Source organism: Triturus cristatus, chromosome 11 (assembly GCF_964204655.1).
Source record: "Triturus cristatus chromosome 11, aTriCri1.1, whole genome shotgun sequence".
Taxonomy (NCBI): domain Eukaryota; kingdom Metazoa; phylum Chordata; class Amphibia; order Caudata; family Salamandridae; genus Triturus; species Triturus cristatus.
The window spans coordinates 820857783-820884396 of record NC_140594.1 but is presented as its reverse complement, the minus strand read 5'-3'; the positions used below and the strand labels follow the sequence as shown (position 1 = coordinate 820884396).

At 45.0% G+C, this 26614-nt stretch overlaps 1 protein-coding gene across 2 annotated transcripts in view; it reads right to left on the bottom strand.

The window, feature by feature from the left end:
• The window catches only part of LOC146785485 (uncharacterized), a 148800-nt gene that overhangs the window by 31018 nt on the left and 91168 nt on the right, over window positions 1-26614 (bottom strand). For both annotated transcript variants that reach the window (XM_085634565.1, XM_085634566.1), the window contains one exon: window positions 6097-6204. In XM_085634565.1, the coding sequence (XP_085490691.1) occupies window positions 6097-6204 (108 nt within the window). The remainder of the gene's footprint in view (window positions 1-6096; window positions 6205-26614) is intronic.

The window sequence follows — 26614 nt, the reverse complement described above, 5'->3', positions numbered from 1 at the left end:
GAACTTTACTGGTTATAGGAGGAGTCACTATACCTCGTGACTCGAAAGACTTCTTCCAAGAAAAACAAGTTTGAGCCCAACAATAGATGGCAGGAGCATGCAGAGCATGTGTATCTACAGCTACACATGCCCAAACATTTATTTACCACATTTACTTTACTGCATAAGTACTGGGGGAAAACGTATTTCCTCTTTCTAGCCCATACATTATCACTGTTAACAATTAACTGTGTTTTGGATAAAGTCTTCTAGATTTTATGTTCAGACACAGAAATCACATTCATCAGTCTTCCTAATGGACGTCCCTACTTCGCTGTCCCTAGTCTGTCAAATATTTATTGTTCCATCTATTGGGACGAAAAAGTCCTCTGCATGGTAATGGACATGCAATCCTGCCTGAGTTCCCAACTGTACTGTTGTCTGGATCCCTATTGGCGATTTTCGTAGTCATAGGCAGAAATGGATCATGCGTGTGCGCCATGACATAGGTGTGTCTCACAGACTGCGATCTTGTTGGACCCGGAGGGGCACCCAAAGAACTACCCTCATAGTGGTGAGAAGCTACTGCCATTACCAGGAGTTAAGCAGCACAAGTGCAGTGGTGGCAGCACACCGTGTAGTAATCAGTAGAAGTGAACAGGTCCTTTTTAACCTGTCAGTGGAGTGAGGCCTACAGGCTCTCTGAGTTAAGGTTCCGTGTCTGGGTGTATGTGTGATTGTATGTGTGACTGGGAAGGGTAAAATACGAAAAAGGGTTAATGTAGCACTGAGCAGTGCGTGCATTGTGACTGCATGTGCTGGATGCATATGTGCCTTTGAGTGGTACAGTACGTGAAGGATGTACTGCTGTGCTGCATGTTACATGTATGTGTTGGATGTATGTGTGACTATGAGTAGTAAAGTACATGAAGGATACAGTGCTGTGCAGTGTGTGTAGGCTTTACACATGAAGTGGGTGTATGTGTGCATGTGGATGGTACAATAAATACATGGACGGCCCTGGATTTCATATTGGGAGACCCAGGTCTGCATGATGGAACATGGAGAGGAGGTAGCGGAATCCCCCAGACAGATGTATGTATCCCTGTAAGCTGGGTGGGACCCACACTGGAGAGGAGAGTGACAGTCTACCCCGTACACTTAAGGGTGCTCTTCTGCTGATTTAGTGAGCGGTCACAAGGAAGGGGCCTGGACACATCTAAGGAAGGAGATGGGGCAGATTGCAGAATTATAAAGAGTAGGGCTGTGGCCCAGGCTAAACTTGTGATACACTTATAAATGTGTGATCTCTAGTTATCACTGTGTGAGCTCTAGTTATTTCCATGGACTGTGTGGTGGAGCTTTAAGCTTTAGAGTCTCCGTTGCTGTGACACACTGCTTTCAAGAGGAAGAGAGCAGAGGAGTGGGCACTTCAACAGACCCCCAACAAAAACTTTAAAGACTCATACCCTAAATCACATTTGATGTCTGAAAATCAACTATAAGAAGGGGAGTTTGAGACCCCAAAAACAGTCATCTGCCAAGCAGCCAGAAGGACTGTGTGAGGAGGAAAGCTCTGCACGACTTCTGTCTTTGACCAGAACTGGGAACCAAGGCCTGTTATTCTCCCTGCTGGGTGAGGGGACATCACCCAAGAAATCGAAACCACTTGACCTGGAGCACGAGTGTCTGTCTGCCTGCTTGCCAAGATCAATGTGCCCTGTGAGGAAGAGGTGAGCGTTTGGAGGGAGAGAGATCCAGTGGAAAGCCCTGTCGAGTGGACTGTCTTTGCGAGGTGTGAGGAGATTACTGCTGCAACAATCGAGTCATTGCCTGTGTGCAGGATGAAGTCGGTCGACCCTCGTATGCCAGAGGAGGGCCTCCAATGAATTAAGCTGTGTGCATTGTTGCACCGATCAACCCAGAGCCTGTGTGTAGTGGGGAGCGGCGACCCTGTATGCCAGGATGGGGGCTCGGACCACATATGCCAAGAGGGGCCACTGCCAAGGACTTCAATGTGCCAATCAAGCAGCAGTTTGTGTACTGTAAGGATACAGTGACTCCATACGCCAGAGGGGATCTTCAGGATCAGCAAGTCATGCGACCTGGTTGGAGTCATTACCGGAGGAGTGAGGCTGCTGTGGGACAATGGGCCCCCGCCCAGTACGATCTTCACACCACCACCGCTACCCCCCCTACCTCTCGAGAGGAACCGGAGACTTACCCAGCAAAGAAAAGTGGCCAAGAACCTTGGCATATGAGGACTATACAACCGCTAAGTGCAACCCACTTGGGTCGCTTGCAGCGAACTAACCTGAATCAGCTGCTGCCGGACCATAAGGTCTCTTTGCAGGCATTTCTGGAGTACTAGCTGCAGCAGTCCATATCCAATCACAATTGGTTCATCCTTTCTTTTCTTCTTTCTTTTCTAGAGAATAAATTGTTCTTCTGTTCCTAGTTTTTGTTAGAACCATTTTGGATTCAAGTTTTTTTTCCAAGGTTGGGGTATTATAGTATTGTGATAGCCCCTTTCCATATTTTTGGGAGCATGTTCCTCAAGAAAACGTACTAATTCTATGTTGTTTGGTGTAACCATCCTAAGGCTGAGAATGGAGTACAATAAATTAAAGATTTTTGCATGATTCAGCCCACTCTTTTCCTCCTCCCCTGCTAATAAGTCTTCAAATTCTAGACTTTTTATGTTTGGATGATGAAGTCTATTAATACCTTTTTGAGATGTTTCTACAGCAGTTGCTAGACTGAGAATTTGCAGTTTTATATTTTCATCCATCACTGTATTGCCATTTTTATTGATTTTTGCGTCTGCATCTGTCTGCTGGTGAACATGAGGTTGGGTGTTTTGATCTTTTCAACAACTATTTATCTATAATATTTCATTAGCATCTCTTCGGTACAGTCCTCATTCATCTCATCTGGGGAGGTTCTGCAGTTAATGGTCTCTGTTTCTTTGTCTCTTCACTTCAGGATTTCCCAGAATTCTGAAGGAAATAAATGGATTTATAGAACGGTTTAATATGTGTTCCTCAATCACAATTGATGGCTCTGTACAAAATTATTTTCTTCATAATTCAGCATGTGTGTTTTTTTTCCTGTTATTTCTTCTTATTCCTTTTTTCTTTTGTTTTGTAGATTGCTTGTCATGGTCACTATCTTTTAATAACAATCTGCATGTATTGAGAGATAATTATAACCTACTCTTCTTTTTCTTCCGAATGTTATTATTTATGCATTTTCTGAGCTCTATTTGTTATTTCTCTTGATGATCTTTTTATTGTGTCCACTAACAAGATCAATGGTAATGATTAATACATTTGCACTTAGACGTCGTGTTCTTATGTAGAATTACAATATCTACAATTTGCATGCGGCAATCTAGGAATATATTTTGAAATACATGTGTTTTACAGTTTGAAGGCATGGTTCTTCTAATTAGCTAAATCAGTCATGATAAAGCATGTGACTGATAAAGCACATGACTGAAACCCCACTCTAGAAATGTGAGAATTTTTTTTATTAGCATTTTTTTAAAGTTGAATATATAAATGATGGACCATAATTCTGACGTCATGGTCTGTATGCACATCACAAACTTGGTCATAACTTGTTGACGTCTCATCTGCCTCATAAGCGACTACCTGTTGCTGTACTAATTTCTCAAGTAGAATGCAGAGAGCGGGCATGCAAGGCTGGTAGCCCAGATGTATAGCTCAGGGATGGTCTCCATAGCCTATCCCATTTCAAATGATGCTCATTAACACTGCTAAGTAAGTGCTTGCTTGAGTGCTCTAGAGCCTCCAGTGCCACTGGGTTAACAAGGGTTTTCTTTCTGTTTACAAAAGAATGTGATAGCCAACTTCGCCGCCCTCAGACATTGTCGAACTAAGTACCATTCCAGTCTTGCAAGTCCTTTATAATCAGATAGTCCTAGCCCCAACAAGCATAGCCCTGGGTCAAATGACAAAAAGAGTAGCCTAATGTCTCTTTCCCTGCTGCCGATACCTCTCTCCCACCGACCTGGGACAGTACCACCTTATATTTAACATTTGGCCTGCATTGCCACATCCTCTCCAGCAGTCTGGACTAGTATTCCGATACTTGATGCAGTTTTGAGGACATGTAATACCAGTCAAAATGCTACTTCTCCGTTCTGTTTATCTTATTTATATTCATCCTAAGTGTGTCTCATTCATTAAGCAGGATTTCTCTAATCAAGTTTCTTTTCCAGTAGTTCTTATCGGGCGAGTATGGAATGGTGTTTAATAACATTAATGTAGTATACATTTTAGAGATCACACCTCAGGGGTCTCTAACGGGAGGAAAGAGTTTCTAAAAGAGGCCTTTATCCACCGCCGTTGCTTTTTTCATAATGGGGTATATCACCCAGTGTCTCAATTGCGCTAAGTGCAAATCGTTCGGCCTCATCTAATTGAAGGTCAATTGAAATGTGTGTGAATGACTTGATACTACCTTTCTGAAAAAATCTGATATCAATCTGCTACCCACCACCCTCCATTTATTAAAGGTGACCTGTTTGTAGTTCGAAACTTTCAGCATTAATGTGCATTGGAGTGTGTGGGGAAGGGAAAGAAGTCAGGCCTAATTCTGTTTCTAATTTATTTCATGTCTTAAGGGTTATGGCCACTGGTGAACTGTGACTTATATTAGCATGCCGCAGATCTTTCTTCGACCATATAAGATCGCATAACAGCTTCCTTACCACTTCTCATTCCATTGGCATCCAGTCCTTATCTATTTCTACCTTGCACCATTCAATCATAATTCTCAGCTGCGCTGCAGAATGATATAGTTCAAAGTCTGGAACTGCCAGACCCCCTGAGATTTACAACTTTACAGGCATTTTCTTTTTTGAGCCCAAGGCAAGAGTTATTCTATACAACGCAAGATAAGGAGATCTGCAGTTGCTAAAAAAGAAATTCATCTCAGACCTAACCAGCATGGCTGGAACAGATATAGTACTCTGGATAGCAGGCTCACTTTTATGCTGTGAATCATGCCTAGCCAGGAAACATATAGGGATGACCACCTAAGCAGGTCTCTGCATATTGCAGCCAGCAGGAGTGGGTAGATAACTTAAATACACGTCTGACAACTGTGGTGCAATTTTCGTAACCAAATATTCGATAGAGATTACTGTCAATTTAAATTGAAAGAGATCCTTGACTTTCATTTCCCTATCTTGTTGTAAGTTTAAATTAGAAATGTACGCCTTTTCCCTATTCATCTTCTATCCTGCAAGTGTGTCAAAGTCTTGCAAACTGTGTACCAAAGCCGGTAGCGCACATTCGAAGACTTCCACGATTAGAGTAATATCATCTGAATGCGAGTGATTATATGCACATCAGGAACGAAGGTTACGCCTTTTAGATCATCTGATTGTCTAATGTGACAGGCTAGTGTTGAGGATGAAAAGCAATGGTGTGTTCCCCTATGTACGCCAAATAACACCTGTGTCCATTTAGAACAATGATTGCATTGTGTTGCTGGTAGTTCCGCATTATCATTGCTACCACTGACAAGAGCCAACCTCCAAAGGAACCTTTTCCAAGAATGACCAGTCCACACAGTCGAAGGCCTTATCAGCAGCTAATGACACTAGAATCAGTAATCAGGTGACGGTAAGCTTCTCCCTCCTCTATCAGGCACAAGATCAGAGCGAAGGCAATAATGGATACGTAACGTTTGCAAATAAACAATCAGCACCTGTCTTAAATAGCCAGAGTAATCATTTGTCTTTTCCAGGTGTGGAGGCCGTCCTTCAGCATTGCTACCCAATCCATCAGCCCCGCCGCCAAATGTGATCTAGTCTGTGCTGCTGCATTTAAGGGACCGTTCATAACATAACCAGATCTCAAATAAGCTGTGCCTGGACAAGGTTAACATGGTTAGTATCATACAGACCGGTTGAAATACGAGTCCTGTGCTAACCAGAAACAGGAATTTGCTTCTTTAGTACAGCAGTGAAGAATATTCTTCATGAATGATAAAACAGTCACTAGATGAGATTAGAGACACCTTTACAGAAGTCTCACTACATATTCAGTAATTGCAGTTCTCCAGTTAGGATGGAGTACTCACCATCACTGTTGAAGCTTTCACCACTCGAATAGTCTTGAATATCAATGGGATAGGTCACCCCCTCTTCTTTAATACCAACTGATGAAACTGGTGGTGTGGAATCTTGTGCTTTCAAGGGAAAAATGGCATTAACAATTTTACTCCAATAATCGGAATTTATACATTTTGATCATTAGTTCATATACCCACGTGCACCCCAAAAAAAAGTATATAGCACTACCCATAATTAGTAAGATATAATAATTAACAAGCATTGAAAATGCAACAGGTCTCGCCCTCGCTTAAGTTAAAGCAATTCGGTTTGTAATTAGGTGGCTTTTTAGCTTTGCTTTTATTAGTGTTTTTCAAACTTTCATGTACATAACATGCATATGTTTTATGTATGTATGTAAATATATACACATACATATATATAGATGCATATGCATATATATTGACACACCAATATATATATATATATATATATATATATATATATATATATATATATGTGTGTATATATATATGTGCATATGTGTGCGGTTAGAGAGAGGTAGAGAGTGGTAGAGAGTAGTAGAGAGTGGTAGAGAGTGAGGAGTAGAGAGTGAGTAGTAGAGAGTAGAGAGGGAGTAGTTGAGAGTAGTAGAGAGTGAGTAGGAGAGAGTAGTAGAGTGTGAGTACTAGTGAGTAGTAGGTAGTGAGTAGTAGAGAGTGAGTAGCACATAGAGTGAGTAGTAGATAGTAGAGAGAGTAGTAGAGAGTGAGTAGTAGAGAGTGAGTAGTAGAGCGTGAGTAGTAGAGCGTAGTAGAGAGAGTAGTAAAGAGTGAGTAGTAGTGAGTAACAGAGTGAGTAGCAGAGAGTCAGTAGTACATAGTAGTAGAGAGTGAGTAGTAGATAGTAGAGTGAGTAGGAGAGAGTAGAGAGTAGTAGAGAGTGAGTAGTAGAGAGAGTAGTAGAGAGTGAGTAGTAGATTGTGAGTAGTAGAGAGTGAGTAGTAGAGAGTAGTAGAGATAGTAGAGTGAGTAGCGGAGAGTAGTAGAGAGTGAGTAAGATAGAGAGTAGTAGAGAGAGAGTAGTAGAGAGTGAGTAGTAGAGAGTGAGTAGTAGAGGGTAGTAGAGTGAGTATTAGAGAGTGAATAGTAGAGAGTGAGTAATAGAGGGTAGTAGAGAGAGAAGTAGAGCGTGAGTAGTAGAGAGTAGTAGAGAGTAGCAGAGAGAGAGTAGAGAGTGAGTAGTAGAGAGTGAGTAGTAGACTGAGTAGTAGAGAGAGAGTAGTAGAGAGTGAGTAATAGAGGGTAGTAGACAGAGAGTAGTAGAGCTCCATCATTGAATGGGCCTGTAAGCGCATTTTGCAGTATTTCGCTCAGAAGGGGGTGGCTGGGAATGAGATATGAAGGGGGTCTGCCCAGAGAAGCCCATGGTTTATAAATGGCTCTGTGACAATATACATGCAGCCCGCCTCTTCTCTTTAACCCTCGTCGTCAGCTATGCTGCCTGAAATAACACAGAATAACTTTGCAACACGCACCAATTTGGATCGTTGCATACGCTAAATGTACGATGTAAAATAAACTGGGCAACGGTAACACTACAGCTGCTCGTTACAGCGCTTAGAAATGGTAGGGGTGTGGACTGAAGCACTGTAAAGGCAACCTATTGACATTAACAAAGCAGCCCGCGCCTCCCTTGTTCACTGCTAGGCTCTACTAATGAAGCGAGCACACCAGCACACACACACGCTGCAGTGGGGAGTGCGTTTACCTTCGGTAACTACGAAATAACTTTTCGTTTCGTGTGCACTAAATTAAATGATAATTGAATATGCTACTTACCAGTATGCATCTGTTCTTGGCGTGTAGGGCTGCTGACATTCATATCTGTGCATAGATCGCCGCCTAGTGTTGGGTCCGGATGTTTGCACGTTGTTGTCCTGGAAGAGTCTTCGAAGTATCCTGGGATAGGTGACTCCTCCCCTGGACTACAGTGCGCATGGGCATCCTCTCCATCCTCAGATTGTTTTTCGCCATTGTGGCAGTGATGGAGTAGATACAGAAAGTGATGACCATGCTTACAGTAATTCTGAGAGCTGCAGCTGCTACAGGCGCCGGGGAGGAGGGAGGGCGATATGAATGTCAGCAGCCCTACACGCCAAGAACAGATGCATATTGGTAAGTAGCATATTCAGTTCGAGGCATGTGGGCTGCTGAATTCATATCTGTGCATAGAATATATAGCAGTGCCCTCTTATTAGCGGCGGCTACCAGTGCCAGCTGCAGCGGTCTGAAAAAGAGTTTTGAGAACAGCCTGTCCTACAGCTGCCTGCTGTTTTGATTGCACATCTACACAATAGTGTTTGGTAAATGTATGTGTAGTGGACCAGGTGGCTGCTCTACATATATCATGCAAAGGAATGTTTCCTAGGAAAGCCATGGAGGCCCCTAACTTACGTGTTGAGTGGGCTCGTGGGGGAATCGTAAAGTGCGTTTAGCCTTTTGATAGCAAATTTGAATACATTTAACGATCCATCTGGCTATACCTGCTTTGGAGATAGCGTTACCTTTGTGGTGTGGGGCAAAGGCAACAAAAAGTTGTTTTGTTTTCCTAAAGGGTTTGGTCCTGTCGATATAATACATGAGGGCCCTCTTTACATCTAGTGTATGGAGTGCCCTTTCTGCGACAGTCTGTGGGTTTTGAAAGAAAACAGGCAGTTCAATAGTTTGATTCATGTGGAACTGCGATACCACCTTGGGCATGAATTTGGGGTTGGTACGTAGTACGACCCTGTTGGCGTGAACCTGTATGAATGGCTCTTGGACGGTTACTGCCTGGAGTTCACTAACTCTTCGTAAAGAAGTTATCGCTACTAGGAAAGCTACTTTCCAGGTAAGGAACTGAATCTTGCATGAGTGTAGAGGTTCAAAGGGTGGACCCATCAGGCGTGTGAGGACCAAGTTGAGGTTCCACATTGGGGCTGGTGGGTGGCTAGGTGGAATGACTCGTTTGAGTCCTTCCAAGAATGCTTTGATGGCAGGCACTCGAGAGAGGTGCTGCCTGGTTTGTAGATAGGCTGATATTGCGGTCAAATGGACACGTATAGAAGTGTACGCCAGATTGCATCGGTATAGGTGTAATAGGTAACAAATAATGTTTTGGATGGATGCGTCTAGCGGGTTAATGTCATTATTATTGCAATAAATGACGAAACTTTTCCATTTGACTGCATAGCAAGCCCTGGTAGTGGGTCTCCTGGCCTCCTTAATGATGTCCATACAGTCAGGTGGCAGGTTTAGGTAGCCAAACTCTAGGACTTCAGGAGCCAGATTGCCAGGTTCAGCTGTTGCGGATCTGGGTGTTGAATCTCTCCATGGTTCTGCGTCAAATGCTCGGGTTTGACCCGCAGCCTTTGATGCGGCACCATGGAAAGTTCGAGAAAGGTGGTGTACCACGGCTGGCGTGCCCACGTTGGAGCAACCAGGACGAGTGTCAGTGAGTGTTGTCTGAGTTTGCGTGCCACCAGCGGTATCAGTGGTGCTGGGGGAAAAGCGTACGCAAATCTGCCGGACCAGTTCATCCATATCGCATTGCCCTGCGACTGCGGATGTGGGAACCTGGCGGCAAAGCTTTGGCATTTTGCGTTTTCGCTTGTGGCAAATAGGTCTATCTCTGGATGACCCCACTGCTGGAAGTACGGTTGGAGTACTGATGGGTGTAACTCCCACTCGTGCATCTGGTGGCTGTGTCTGCTGAGCAGATCCGCCACCTGGTTGTCCTTGCCGGGGAGGTGTTCTGCCATGAGGAACATGTTCCTTTGAATGGCCCACTTCCACATGCTCTGAGCCAGATGAGACAACTGTGGAGAGTGTGTTCCTCCCTGCTTTTGTATGTAGTACATGGCGGTCATGTTGTCCGTCCGGATCAACACGACTTTGTTGCACAAGTGTACTTTGAATGCTTTCATTGCGAGGAAGATTGCCATCAATTCCAGAATGTTGATGTGCATCTTCCTTTGTTGTGTTGTCCATAGTCCCTGCACTGTGTAGTTGAGTACATGAGCTCCCCATCCCTGGAGAGACGCGTCCGCTGTCAGTATTATTTGTGGAACAGGCTCTTGGAACGGTCGGCCCTTGCAAAGGTTTTGTGGATTCCACCAATGCAGAGAGTTGTATGCCCGACCGCTCACCAACACTAGGTCTTTCAACTGTCCTTGAGCCTGATTCCACTGACGTGCTAAGCACTCCTGAAGCGGGCGCATATGTAGTCTCGCGTGTGGGACTATGAAAATGCAGGAGGCCATCATGCCTATCAACTGCATGAACACTCGCGCGGGGAGGGAGTGTTGTGGTTTGAACTTGGAAATCAGCATTTGCATGCTGTTGATTCTCACTAAATTTGGCTGAGCTGTGGCCGCCAGAGTGTCTATAGTCGCACCTAGGTACTGTTGTACGTGTGCAGACTGGAGATGGGATTTTGGGTAATTTAGTGAGAACCCCAGACTGTGAAGAAGGTGAATGGTGCGAGACATGTGGCTGGCACATTGCTGGGCTGACTTCGCTTGAACGAGCCAGTCGTCCAGGTAAGGGTAGACGTGTATGTGCTGCCTCCGTAGATGTGCCGCCACAGTAGCTAGGCACTTTGTGAACACCCTGGGTGCTGTTGTCACGCCGAAGGGAAGGACTTTGAATTGGTAGTGCTGCCCTTGATCAGTGAACCTGAGGTATTTCTTGTGTGAGGGGTGAATGGGTATGTGGAAATACGCATCCTTGAGGTCCAGTGTGGCCAGAAAGTCTCCCTGCTTGAGCAGCGGGAGGACTTGCTGTAGAGTGAGCATGTGAAAATGCTCGGAAAGAATGTACTGGTTCAGGGGTCTCAGGTCTAATATAGGTCTGAGTGACCCGTCCTTTTTCGGTATTAAAAAGTACAGGGAGTACACTCCCGTACCTTGTTCGTGGACGGGTACGACCTCTATTGCGCCTTTTAGTAACATACTTTGCACCTCCTGCTGTAAGAGCGTTAAGTGCTCTGAGGACATAGGACGGTTTTTTGGAGGTATTGTGGGTGGAGTTGAGGTTAATTCTAGACAGTAACCGTATTTGACAATATCTTTGACCCACCTGTCCGTGGTGATGGAGTTCCCTGTGGACAGGAACCTTTGTAGCCTTCCCCCGACAGGTGTTATGTGGTTGGGAGGAAGGGAGAGGGCGTCACTGCTTGTTCTTGGGGGAGGACCTGGTGTTGCCGTAGCTGCGTCCTCTGCCCTTTGTGCTGGAGCCACGATAACCACCCCGGGTGTTTTTATCGTAGGTGCTTTGTGTGTTGCCCTTGTTGTATGTTTGCTGTGACCCCTGTCCTCTACCTGCTCCTCTATTTCCGGGGCGACGAAAGGAGCCGCTCCGAAAGGACTGCGTTTGTAGGGCCCCCATGGACTTTGCAGTGTCTGTGTCCTTTTTTATTTTCTCTAGGGTGGTGTCAACCTCCGGGCCGAATAAGTAGTCGGGGTTGACAGGTTGGTTGAGGATGTTGTTTTGTACCTCCGGTTTGAATCCGGAGATTCGCAACCAGGCGTGTCGTCGCAACATGACACTAGTGTTTATGGCTCTGGCAGCTGTATCTGCGGCATCCAGTGCACACTTAATGGATGCATTTGTGAGCAGTTGTCCCTCCCTGATGAGGATCTCTGCACCTTCTTTGTATTGGTCAGGGAGATGTTGGAGTAGTTGTTCTAGTGTATCGTAGTGCGCTCGATCGTAGCGAGCGAGGAGCGCCTGAGTGTTGGCAATGCGCCATATGTTAGCTGCCTGGGCGGCAACCCGTTTGCCGGAGGTCTCTAGCACCTTGGACTCTTTGTCCGGGGGAGGAGCATCACCTGTTGTTTGCGAGTGTGCCCTCTTGCGAGCATTCGCAACTACAATGGAGTCCAGAGGTAACTGGCCTCTAATGTAGGTAGGGTCCCCAGGCGCCGATCTGTACTTCTTGTCGATCCTGGGGTTTATCACTCTTGCCCTAGTGGGTTCTTTGAAGATGTCCTTTGCTGGTTTGAGGACACCCTTCAACATGGGCAGAGTCTTTACATGTCGTTCTGAGGATGCGAAAGTATCCATAAGAAAGTCGTCCTCGACGGTGTCAGAGTGAAGTTGCACCCCATGATTGGCTGCAGCACGTTCAATTAGAGCGTTGAACGCGGCAGTGTCCTCTGTGGGAGATGTTTTTGCTCCATAGAGTTGCGGGTCCTGTGCATCCAGAGGTGCACCTGAGTCTACAGGGTCATCCCAAGCTTGATCAGGGTCCTGTTGGCCTTCAAGGTCCATGTCTCCGGGGTAGGGGACTTGGTCACTCATGTAGTCCTCCAAAGCCTCCGTGTCGGAGTGTGTGGGAGAGAAGGACTGTGGATCCCTGTAGGGGGAATGCAGAGGTTCATAAAGAACTGGTTCTGAAGCCACTGGCAGCTTTCTTTTAAGCGGGATCCGGAAGGAGTCCAAAGCTGGCTCCGAAGTTATTCTCCGTTTGTGGATTATCATCCTGCCGGTGTCGGCGTCGATGAGATGTGATGGAGACGTCTCCGCAGGAGAGCGTTCGGCAGGAGTAATCGTGGTGTGGGTGACCCGTGTCCTGATTTGGAATAGTTTTGGGGCCGTGGATGGTGGCAGGCCAAAAGTAATGTTGGCTGGTGCCGAAGAGGCTGTTGGAGCTTTTATCGGCTCGGAGCCCGACGTGTCCTGAAGGACCGTTTTGGTTTTGGCGCGTTGCGTCGCAACGGGTCGCACCTGGAGCGCCATCGATTCCTTCGCGCCGACCGGTTCAGTAGAGGTGGGCGTGGATTTTTTCGGCGCCGGTGAGACATCGAGTCGAGGGGCGGTAATGGCCGTCGACGTCTTCGATGAGTGTGGCTTTGGTGGTGCCGTTGAAGCGGTGTGAGATGCAGCAGGCAGCTTGACCTTTGGGGTCGGAGCCGATTGCGTCGGTGCCGGGAGCCGAGTAGGTTTGGTGGCACCGAAGGTCTTTTTCCTTATGTCGACTCTGACGTCGGCCGCTTCAAGCTCGGCACCGAAGTCTCGTTTGGTGCGCTCGGTGCCGACGGGTTTTGCTGGCGTCGAAGGTGTGGTGGGCCTCGATCCGACCAGCGCTACTTTCGGTTTCGGTTTCAGTTGAACCAATACAGCTTTTAGTTTCGGTTTCGAAGAAGGGAAACCAGCCGGTTTGGGCATTAATGGCTGCCGCTGAATGTCCGTGGCCGGGCCCGAGGGCGGGGCCGAAGAACTGCGGGATAGGTCTTGGGTAAGGCCGGAAGGCGATCCCTCGACCGGAGCCATAGACTGTTGCACTGAGATTTCCTCAGTCTGTACGGGTAGGCCTTGCTCGTTATCGGAGCTACTCTCTTCGGCCCCTAAGGCCTCATTGTAGTCTCCTACCTCGGTGTCGTCTTCATCTCTGCGAAAGAGTGTTTCGTCGACGTCTTCCGATACGGAGTCATGTTCGGAAGCGGGACTGGAGGGTAGGTTCTCCACTTCTTCGACATCTTCGGTCTCGGCGCTGAAGATGTCGGCCGGGGCCGGTGCCGCTTGCTGCGCCTCGAGTCTTGCTGCTCGTCGATTCCGGAGAGTCTTCTTGGATCGAAATCGGGCACAGGCCATGCATGTAGATTCGTCGTGATCCGGTGAAAGGCATTTATTGCACACCGGATGGACGTCGATGTGGGGATATTTCGCATTGCATACAGGACACCGCTTGAATGGTGTCCTCGATTCCATCGTCGATGTTCGGGTCGATGGTCGGGTAAGATGCGAAAAAAGTTGGTTCTGGAAGTTAGTAAACTAACAAAGATACTATCGATACCGATCGGGAACAGTACCGACGCGAACTAAAGGCCTTTTGGCCTGGAAATTTTTTTTCCTAACTTGAGTCAAGATAAGCACATCCGAACCCAATGGCGGAAAAAAACAATCTGAGGATGGAGAGGATGCCCATGCGCACTGTAGTCCAGGGGAGGAGTCACCTATCCCAGGATACTTCGAAGACTCTTCCAGGACAACAACGTGCAAACATCCGGACCCAACACTAGGCGGCGATCTATGCACAGATATGAATTCAGCAGCCCACATGCCTCGAACACATAGATTCCGATGCGTACATTCGATTCGGAAAAACACTTCAGGGGAAGTAAGTGGGAGCCATTGCTATCTGCGCAGTTAGTTTTAATTTGTGTGCTATTTGCAGGCCCCCACACATTTAATAATGTTTAAAAATGAAAATCAGGCCATAGTGGGACAATATTTAATGAGAACATTACTGTATTTTTTTTTGTTTACTAAACTATTAACATCTAGATGTCGAGTGCACTCTATTTCTCCACAGCCTAATTAGTTTTCTGATTTAGAAATGCCTGAAGAGCAAGAAAAGGGCACAGTTGTAATCACGATTTTGCATCACCTGGCATCAAAAGTGTGCCACTCAAACTGGAGTCCTGTTTGCGGCACAACTACCCCTGCAGGTGGGCGTGGTCTGCTGCTATTCAGTGCGTGATGCACTACTTTGCAGAATTACACAGTCAAATGGCATTTTGCCAAAAACGGTGCTTATGAAATGCGCCTCTTAAGTGTTCATACCCCTGGGATGCGCTCTGAATTCCAATTAAAGTGAGGAACCATTGTTTTTAATTTATAAACCGTGTGGTAAACCGTGCCAAGGCGTGCTGGCACGAATTATGCCATGGGGCACTAGCCTCTGTCTTGTAGCACCCCGCAGCAGCAGGGCGGTGTGCCAGGCAGGGTGCTGGCCTTTGTGTGCAAGCACCACACTGGCTGGCTAGAAATCGCGCAGCTGAGTCTAGCGCCTTAGCGCCCTCTTCCAGGCGATCCATCATTTGAATGGGCCTGTAAGCGCATGTTGCAGTATTTCGCTCAGAAGGGGGTGGCTGGGAATGAGTTATGAAGGGGGTCTGCCCAGAAAAGCCCATGGTTTATAAATGGCTCTGTGACAATGTACATGCAGCCCGCCTCTTCTCTTTAACCCTCGGCGTCAGGTATGCTGCCTGAAATAACACAGAATAATTTTGCAACATGCACCAATTTGGATCGTTGCATTCGCTAAATGTACAATGTAAAATAAACTGGGTAACGTTAACACTACAGCTGCTCGTTACAGCGCTTAGAAATGGTAGGGGTGTGGACTGAAGCACTGTAAAGGCAACCTATTGACATTAACAAAGCAGCCCGCGCCTCCCTTGTTCACTGCTAGGCGCTACTAATGAAGCGAGCACACCAGCACACACACACGCTGCAGTGTGGAATGCGTTTACCTTCGGTAACTATGAAATAACTTTTCGTGTGCACTAAATAAATGATAATACATAGATACCGATGCGTACATTCGATTCGGAAAAACAGATCAGGGGTAGTAAGTTCGAGCCATTGCTATCTGCCTGGTTACTTTTATTTTGTGTGCTACTTGCAGGCCCTCACACATGCAATAATGTTTTAAAAATTAAAATCGGGCCATAATGGGACAATATTTAATGAGAACATTACTGTATTTTTTTTGGTTTACTAAACTATTTACACTAGATGTCGAATGCACTCTATTTCCCGACAGCCTAATTAATTTTCTGATTTAGAAATGCCTGAAGAGTAAGAAAAGGGCACAGTTGTAATCACAATTTTGCGTCACCTGGCGCGGCAAATAGGCGCATTTCCGGGGCTTTAAATTCAACAGCCAGACGACCATGCTAACTGCCCTCGCCAGGCCACTTCAAAACACGTGCATTTAATGCATTGGACTCCAACTGCTTCGCTAAAGGAGTGTGGACAGCCCAACGCCATCTTTGTCCCTCCGTGCGCGTGAAAGCCGCCATGCGCGCGCGTGTGGACATCATATGCGGAGAGTTGCCATGACAATGGCAAGCTTAGCACAAGATGGTGTCAGACTGTCCACAGTCCGTAGGGGCACGCGCATGCTGTCTGCATTGGACAGATGGCGAGAGCAGCCATCTTTGTCCATGCAGGCGCGTGCATACAAGCGTCGGGGAGAATCATTCCAAAAGGGGTCTCTGACAAGAGCAACGCATGCGCTGCTTTTCGCCAGGCGAGACCTAAAAAAGACCTTGCACACTTTCAACCAGTGCGTTTTTTGATTTGTTTCCACTATTCAGGCCCGATTACTAATCACATTATACCCTAACATCAATTTCTTTCTTTCTTCTCTGTAATTCGGCCTGATAAACTGCCTTTTCCAACCATTCAATCCATAGTGAATCTGTCCGGGATTGATTGTGCTCAAAACAGCATAGCATCTCCAAAGCTTTAACGCAACTAAAGGCGAAGTTTCGCCCACCTATTTTACCCAGTCATCCTATGTTTCCAATGTAATTTCTGTAATGTTTTCCAGTATTAGCAGCTGAAAATTAAATCTTTATAGCCGTTATCAATTTCCCTGATTGCAACTCTCTCTTTCAGTGGGGGCTTGAAATAAATAGAGACATGACAGACAGAACTTTAAAACAGAAGTCAGATTTTTTTTAGCTTCACTGTAGTCTTAGTGGTGGCAACCCTCCGTCACTGTCAGACATGTTGAGTTTTACCTAGAGGGAAAAAGCTCAAGTCCTGCGCATAGACGGATGGTCTTTGAGACACCTGGAGTGATAGGACCCCTAGTATCCTCAATGCTGGGAACTTTCCTTTGGCTTCAACATTACTGAGCCCTGCAAATCTGAAGATTTGTTATCTCCACAAAAGATTGATGAATTGACAATAGTGGACCTTTTGCAGGAAGTGTGTAAGAACTGTTGCAGTGGATGGAACATATGAAAGCATCAAACCGAAAAGCAATTTTTGGCCAAGCCCTGGATTTGAGAATAGAATATGATGGCAGCACGAGTCAGAGGAGGACTTTGAAAGGAAATCACAATGGGAGGCAAGTGGATGGACAAAGAACTCACATTGCACATTTACTGCCTTGAGATGTGAGGCAAATCCATTGAAATAAACTGCATGATGCCGAAGAGATCAAAACGTTTGTGAGGTGTACACTACTGCTAGGGCTTTGCATCCATTGTCTAGAGGGGGTGCAACTTAAAAAAGAAAATTATTTGAATGATATCGCAAATGTGACAGAAAGAGAGAATTCTTTAAAATCATTACAATACTGCCACGGATTCTTCTGGGAATAATGTATAAAACCTATATATTAGTTGGTCCTTAAAATACAGTTACAAAGAAGAAAATTGAGAACTGTACTCTTATAATCCCTTTCAATATTAATAAAAAGAAAAACATGCCTGTCAGAGCTTTCAGTATTAAAGTGCTATATTTCTTCACCATTACAGGACTGTTTGCCAAGTGCTGGCTTCTAGTAAGAAGTCCTTTTCTGAGACCCAGGTAAAGTGCAAAATCTTTAGCAGCATGTCTATATGAATCACCTGCAGCAGCAGTACTACTGTCTGACCTCCAGCAGCATTACAGTGCTATATTTCTAGTTCTGCTGTGTTTACAGGACTATTTTCAGATGCTTAAACTACAAACTTGACCAAGGTCAAGTACAAAACCTTTAGCAGCATACTGATATGGATAGCATGCACCAACAGTACTACTGTCTGTTTTCCAGCGGAGACCGTGGCGTCTGCAGAGCTGCTAAAGTGCCTTTAAAGAATTTCAGAAATCGAGAAGCTATCTAAGCTGATTCACCTTTCAAGAAAGCTTGTATGGCGTCCTGGCAAGACCTGATGTTTATTACTCGCCATATTGGGGGCAGCCAGAATTTTCTTAACGCCGGGAGCAACTTTATTCAGATGCAGAGGATGTAGGACAAAGATTCCTCTCCCTTTGCACAAAATCTGCATTGACTGTTGTCATCGTCGAGTTCCCACCCGCCATACCAATAGGCTCTTAAGGAGATTAAACCAAATCTTAATCTCATCAGTAGTTTTTTTGTTACCTTGTCAAGTGGTTGAGAGAGATAAGTCGGGGGAACAGCTGGTTCATACAACATTACTGCCAAAGTGCTGTGCTTTGTTCTTCAGTGCCTGCACATCATGTTCCTTCGATATTAGTTTAGCTTGTTTAATCAACAGCTTCAATTCTAGGGCCACAGAAAGGTTACTTGTCCAGATCTCTTGAGCATCCAACACATTCAGTGTGATGTTCAAGTAACTATGCCAGTAACTGCCATAATACTGTAGTAGGTCCCCCCTTTTTTTTGTTCTCTCTCATAATACCTTATATTGAAAAAATCTGTAATTCCTACACTAGTCCAGAGACCAAAAGGTAGGTGAATAGGGGATATAGAAAGGGAAGAAAGAAAGGAAAAAGGGGGAAGAAAGGAAAGGAGAAGGGAAGGGAAAAGAGGGAAAGAAAAGGGGAAGAAGGGAAAGAAAGGGAAAAAAAGAGGAAGGAAGAGAAAGGGAAAGGAGAGAAAAAGGAAGAAAAAAAAGAAGGGGAGGAAGGAAGAAAAGGGGAAAAGGGAAGAGAGAAGGAAGGAGGGAAGGGAAAGAAGAAAAAAGGGAAGGAAAAGGAGGAAAAAGGGGAGAAAGAAAAAAGGGGAAAAAAGGGAGAAGAGAGGGAAGGGGAAAGAGAGAAGGAAGGAAGGAGAAAGAAAGAAAGAAAGAAAGAAAGAAAGAAAGGGGAAAAAAGAAAAAAAAGAGGGGAAAAGAAGAGAAGGGAAAGTGAAAGAAATAGGAAAAGAAAAAAAGAAAAGAAATTACATTTATATAGGATGGCCATAGACCTTGATCCTGCAGGCCACAATGTCTACACCATTCTCTATCCACCCAATCTCTCCAAAAATGCTTCTAAAAAGTTCAAGCACAGGCTTCTGTTAAATCATCCTGAGACTCTTGTTCTAGATACATACTTCAGCACAAACAAAGGCACTATTGCCAATTACCTTATCTTCCACACGAAAAAACGTGCCCAATGGAGAAATACCTTCTATGCTTTGCTCCGAATTTCCATAACTAAGAAATTCACTCGTGCCCTCAAATTGACGGTTACCCCCTCGGACCTTTTCCCAGCGAATGCTACCATTACTATCTACAACAATGGGAATATTCTTATACAAGCCTCTAACGATAATCTCGATATCATTGACAGGCTCTTTCCTACTATCAAGAAAGCAGTAAATAATAAGAATAGCACACTCACCACACCATTGCATCCCCAGGATTTAGTGGCTTCTCTAACTCCTCCTCAAAATACCACATCATACTCGCCCATTCTGACCTATGTCGACCCTGACATTCTGTCTAGCCCCCCAGACATGTCTGAACCAAACACGCAGGGGCCTCCTGTCCCAGTTATGACTCGGATGCTTCCAGCCTCTATCCTCTGCAATGCAGAAACCACCAGTAATCACTACCAACTAGACTGTTTGGACAAGTCCTCTCCCAGAGCCCCCAGATCAGAAGAGTCAAGGTGAGGCTTTGCTACTGATCCCATCATGCATCAATGTCTGACGCAATATTGTTAGCCCTGCCTTTCTCGCGGGATGGCACCAAACGAGATGCCACTAACACGGCACTCCACTCCCCCCCTGCACTCTTAGCTGATCGCTTAGACCCCCGCACCCACAGTCCTCTTCGCTACTTGAGGGAACTCTTACACCAGACACGATCACCCCTCACATCCATTCAATGAATACAGTGACCTTTCCTTAATTTCAGGATGAATTCCCCTACCGGCTGTCTAACCATTATTCCACTCCACCCAGGGATGTGAATCCTTCATTCAAAATGGATCGTTTGGACTCCTCCCATCCACTGTCCTCCTTGTTACATGAGGGAACTCTTTCACCTGATACAATCACCCCGTCCATCCACTTACTGAACACAATGACCTTTCAGGTGGATGCTCCCTCTCGGTTGTCTAGCCTTTATACCACCCCACTCATGGATGTGGATTGGACATTAAACATCCTGGCTCAACCTCCTTCATTGACATCCAATGAAGCTATCCCGATCCAAATGGAGAAAATGTCTTTGCAATCAGAACACACTGGAAATTCGCCTTCCATAACGCGCCTTACACCCAGACCGAATATAGATATCCACAAGCATTTGAAGACCATGCATTATGACTCTACGAGCGGCTCGTCCTCTATAACTGATCAGACGTCTTCACCGTCTACCTACCCTCCCAATTCAGTCTGGAGCACTCAACTTAGCGAGCTAGCCACTGGTCTATCCCATCTCATGGATGAAATGCATAACCTTTCTACTATCACTAAAAAACTGCTTATCCTACACAGAGCCACCGATGACACCGTGAACCAAATCAGTCTTCAAATGAGAAACTCCACCCCCATGAAGGATCATTCGTAGAACAGTAGTCAGTATAATCAAATCAACATCCAACACGCCAGATACATACCCAAGGTCACACTCCCCAATAATACTAATCCGGGTAGTTTACCCCCGTTCTATGTGTCCTAGGAGTTCATCCGATGATCTATCTGATAGTGACATCAGTAGGTCCCATGGTGACACCATCCAAACCATTGTAACCGATCCCCTCAGAGAACCGACTCTCAACAACAGATCTATAAATAGAGACAACCTCACAAATATCAACCTAGAACAGACTACCTTAAACCATTCTATTAATAAGTTAAAGTGTGGGCTCATTAATTGCACATCTGCTAGCAAACATGCTACGGAGATATTCAATCTCATTCTAGAAAATGATTTAGATATTATGGTCCTCACTGTAACCTGGTTGAATAGTTCCTCCTCACCCATCCTCGACTTACTTGTTCCTCCTTCCCATGACCTGATACGATTAGATAGAATTGGAAAACTAGGGGGAGGGGTAGCCTGCATTTATCGTAACTCAATAGCAGTCAAGCAAGCGGACTCTATTGAGCTTTCTTCCTGTGATTATCTATGCATTAATAGCTCTGATACTAAGCGCATGGCCAACAAGCTACAAATATTCTACCACCCACCTGGGGATAACTTGACTTGTATTGATGAGATAATAGAGATCATGGCTTCTAATGTCAAGTCACTAGTTCATCATATCTTCTTGGGTGACTTTAACCTCCATTGGAACAACACAAACGATCATATTGTAGGTTGTCTTAAAGAGTTTCTGTCAGTACATGAGCTATCTCAATTCTGTGACAGCCCAACTCATAACAAGGGGGAGACAGTAGACCTCATCATTGCAAAACCAAATATCGTCTTACTAGAATCCATCACCCCATGCGATTGGACTGATCATTATTGCATCCTCTTCTCCATCATTAGCGAAGTTACTCAAAAAAGGGGCCCACCATCAAAAATAAGGCAATGGAAAAAGAACTTACAAAATATCAACCCCATCACCCTGTTAAACCGGTGTAGCTCCGCCCTGACCCCCAGGATGGACATTACTGATGTACATGACCTCACAACCTTATACAATGACTCGTTGCTTGAAATATTGGACTCCACAGCTCCCCCCCAGGAAAAAAACTTATCCACTAAGATTTCCAAACCATGGTTCAACGAGGGTCTGAACGGGGAGCGTAGACACCTAAGAGTTGTAGAGCATCTATGGAAATCGGCTCCTACCACTGATAATCTTGAGCACCTGAGAAGACTAAGGAACTCTTACAATAGGAAGATTCTTAAGGCAAAGGCAGACTATTTCAGAACTCAGCTGAACTAAGCTAGCAACCGGCCAAAAAAACTCTTTGAAATCGTCAAGCAACAATCATGCAATACAAATAACTCTATGGAATCAAACGACCTGGCCATTCCTACCTGTGATGTGCTTGCCAATTTTTGCCATGAAAAGACTAAGTCCATCGAACTTGATATAGAATCCAAGTTGGCGCTACCGCAAACTAAGGGTAAAGATTCCAACTGTAGCGATTTATTCAAAGTACATTTTGATAATCCAGGGGAAGTCACAAAAAACAGTGCCTCTTGGCACACCTTCTCGCCAATCTCCCAACAAATTATAGACAACACTCTTCAAGCAATCAACCCCTCCAATCATTTCTCTGACCCTCTGCCCCCCGCCTTGTTCAAAATTTTAAAACCATCTATCCTACCATTATGGGCTAAAATTGTAAATGTAATTGTAATGGAGTCATTCCGGACTGCCTTAAAATAGGGCAGGTCACACCTATACTTAAGAAAGCTGACACCACTCCATATGATCTAAATAACTACCGGCCCATAACCAACATCCCTACTTTGGCAAAACTGTTGGAGAAATGTGTACAAATCCAATTATGCAATCACATTGAACACTATAACCTCTTATATATTCACCAATCGAGCTTCCGTCAAGGGCATAGCACAGAATCTGCACTCACCCATATTATGGATGACATCCTCAAAATACTTGATTGCAATGAATCATGCCTACTGACTCTTCTTAATTTGTCCTCTGCCTTCGATACGGTCAAGCATGACAAACTTCTGTCCCTACTGGAACGAAGGATGGGCCTCTCGGGCACAGTGCTGCAATGATTCTCCTCCTTCTTAAATAACAGAACTCAAAGATTCAAGATGAGGAACTCACTCTTGCAGTCCTCTTTGGTCACCCTTGGTGTTCCTCAGGGATCTGCCCTATCACCCATTCTTTTCAACCTCCTAATGGAGCCTTTGGCGAACGCATTGAGATCTGCGAACATCCTGTATCATTTATATGCAGATGACACCCAACTGTATCTGAAAATCACCTCGCCAGAAGATTTCATTGCCCTCAACTCTATTCTACTGAACATGCAAAGCTGGCTCACTAACAACCACCTCATGCTGAATACCAAAAGCCACCGAACCACACACCAAAGCTAGACTTATGGTTAAAACACCTAACCTCCTTTGACTGCGTCCCCCTCATCATTGACTCAGCAAAATCACTAGGAATCACCTTAGACAAACATCTGAATATGCAGTCGCACATCTCTAATGCCTCCAAGGGAGCTAATTACAAGCTGAGTATACTAAGAAAACTCAAACCCTTCCTCCCTCAGGCTGATCTAAAAATGGCAGTACAAGCCCTTGTGTTATCCAGTTTAGATTACGGGAGCACCACCCTCTGTGGTCTTCCTAAATACAAGCTGGCTCTGCTAAGAGCAGCATTGAATTCTGCGGCTAGACTGGTATCTGGAACCAAGAGAATATGTCACATCTCTCCAACCTTGAAAGCCTTAAATTGGCTGCCCTACGAGGCAAGAATACACCTTAAAGTGGCCTACATGACACAAAGCAATTCACAACAATACGCCTAGTTATCTGGCTTTAAAGTTGGAAAGGTCTGGAGGCTGCAGGCGACTTCGAAGTGCAAGCACCCTCCTTCTGAAACCCCAATCCTTCCATAAGAAGAGAACCGGCTGTAGAGCTTTTTCAGGGATCGCACCAAGGATCTGGAACTCCCTACCTCCAGCAGTTTGTGGAATCACTTCCCTTACCGCCTTCAAAAAAGAAGTAAAAACACTACTAATGAACAAATACATATCATAAGTCTGATTTCTATGATGTCACTGAGTCATCTTTATGATTGGAATACTTTTGCCGACTTCAAGTGGAATGATTGAGTCCTTCTTATGTATGACGATTATCACTACCCTTACTGTTCAATTGCTGTATGTAGTGTAAAGATCAGCTAGTGGTGGGTCTCTCTTGGCTTTATCTATACACCTCTTATCCACTGGGATCCGATCATAGTTATAATATGTATGTTTGCTAGCACACTCATCTAAGGTTCTTTAACTGTATATTGTTCTACGTCCTACAGTATCATGGTCCTCTATGTTTGTTAATCATATATCTTCTATTCCTTTTGTACGAATTGACACTTTTGAATGTATGTATACTACCTCAACCAATTTTGTTCTTATACTGTAAAGCGCTCTGATACCCTCATGGGTCATGTTCGCGCTATATAAAACTTTATAAATAAATAAAAATAAATATGCCAGTCTGTGGAGTGTTTATTACTTCCCAAATTGCATATTTTACTTTTTTTGTTTTTTATATAGCGCGAACTTGACCCAGTATCGGGTATCAGAGCGCTTTACATAGCACCAGTTATGTTACATGAGGACACATTCATTTTTGTTAGGCACAGGGAGATTACGTGATTTACCCAGAATCATAGAAGGTTCAGCGTCATTGCCAAGACTCGAACCCGGTTCCCCAGACTCGAGGTAGACCGCCCTAGCCGTTAGGCCAACTCCTCCTTAGTATATAATTTTTTGCTTGCTTGGCTTTAAAACAATAAGCTAGAACATTTTGCATTCAGTCTCAGAAGCTGCAAGGACATGCAAAATTCTAGCCAAATTTGATCATGTGGGGTGCAATCTGGTAAGGAGAAGATTCATCTATAGCAGATGGATTGAGCCCTATCCAGTCAGTTTCCCAGCTCATCTCTGAATACCGTTGCTCCGTACGAGTTTGTAGGTAAGAGCTTGCAGCCCGTCACCTTTAAGAGCATAAGTCTGGGTTCACCATTGATTTTTGTAGTTTATGGAACACCCATGTCCGAGAGTTTGCTACCGCCTGCTGGGCCTAAATATGTGGGAGCAATACAACTCCTACAGTCCACCATACCCCCAGATATTTGTAGGTGTCCATGATATCAATCACGCTCCCATGCTTAAACCAAACCCCTCTTTTTGTAAATCTGCGGGTAATGATCATAACCTTCGTTTTTGCAACATTGATCTTTAAATTATTGGCTTTGCAATAAGTGGCAAGTGCTTTGAAAAGTTTCTGTAGACCTATCAGTGTTTGATCAAGAAGTACCATGTCAGGTCACCTGCATACTGGAGGGTCAGGACTCTTTGGCCTGTCTTTTTTGGTGGGAATGCCCTTTCTTTTTCAAGATGTTCTTTTAGATTGGCTAAATATAGGTTGAATAATAATGGGGCCAGTATGCAGCCTTGTTTAAGACCTTTATTGGTTATGATTTTTGCACTTGTGGACCAACCTTAGCTTACTTTTATCTTTACCCAGGTGTTGGAGTACAGCTATATAATTGCCCTTAATAGATGAGGTGGGGTGTCCCAGTCATTTAACTTTGTCCAAAGTTTTGCTCTTGAGACACTATCAAATGCTGTTCTGAAGTCTATAAACCCTTCATTATGGGCATTGCTCTTGGATGCCATGGTCACTTCGCTCAGGTGAGAAATGCACGTTAGATTGTCTTTAATATGGCAACCCTCTTGAAATCCTGTCTGATTTGGAGGAATCAGTTTTTTTTAACCAAGCAAGAATTCCAAAGCACTAGCCCCTGGACAGAGTGGAGTGTGGTGTTCCACATATGGACAATACCTCAGCGGGAAGGCACATAACCTGCCTTGGGGTCAGGAAATCCCGCATGTTGGAAAATTAGCTAAGCACTTCTGACACTCCTACCTGGAAAAGATTTTGATCACGGAAGATCTTTCTAGCATATCTAACCCAAAAGCAAAGTGGCATTCCAGATACTTGAAGGACTCCTGTTGGACAGAAAAGTCCTCTGCATGGTAATGGACGTGCAGCCCTGCCCTGAGTACCCTACTCTACAGTTGTCTGGATCCCTAATGCTGATTTGTGTGGTCATAGGCAAACATAGATTGTGTGTTTGTGCTATGTCATTAGCCTATCTCATGGATTACTGTCTTGTTGGACTGGAAGGGGCAACCAAAACATTACCCTCATAGTTGTGGAAAGCTACTGCCTTCACCAGGAGCTAAGCAGCACAAGTGCGATGGTGGCAGCATACAGTGTAGTGATCAGTTGGCGTTAACAGGTCCTTTTTAGCCTGTGTCACTGGAGTGAGACCTACATGCTCATTCACCTTTTTAAAGTACTCCTAGTGATTGCTCAACTCGCCCCTTGGCATACATCAGTTAGATTTAAAGTGTGGGACAGTGCAAGAATGGTGACTCTGCACTGGTTGTGTGTGTGCCTGGGAAGTGTAAAGTACAGCGATACAGCACTGCTGTCCAGTGCGTGCACGGTGAATGCATGTACTGGGTGTATGTGTACCTGCGAGAAGTGCAATATATGAAGGGTGTAGAGTTGTGCTGCACGTGAATGGTGAATGTGTGTGTGCTGGCTGTATGTGTGCCTGCAAGTAGCACAATACCAAAAGGCAACAGTAATGAAAAGTGCACACAGAGTGAATAAGTGTGCTGAATGTATGGGTGACTGTGGTGGCACAATACATGGAGGGGACTGTGCTTGACAGTGTGTGCTGTGTGCATACACTGAGTGCAGGGTGCCTATAATTGCACATTACACGGAGGACCCATGATTCCAAATTGGGAAGTCCAGGCCTGCCTGGTGAAGACATGAAGCGGTAGAGGAAACCCCCTAGACAGATTTGTGTATTGCTGCATTCCTGTCAGCTGCAATGGAGGAGGGAGAGAGAGGGGCACACTGGAGAAGGGAGAGAGAGAGACTGCCCCTGTACACTTCTAAGGGTGTTCGTTGATTCAGTGAAAGATCATAAGGAAGGGGCCAGACACATTTCAGGTAGGAGATGGGGTTAGTAAGGGAATCATAAATAGTGGGGTTGGAAACCCTTGATTAAGCTTGTAATGGACATACACTGTGGCTGACATCCAGCTGTG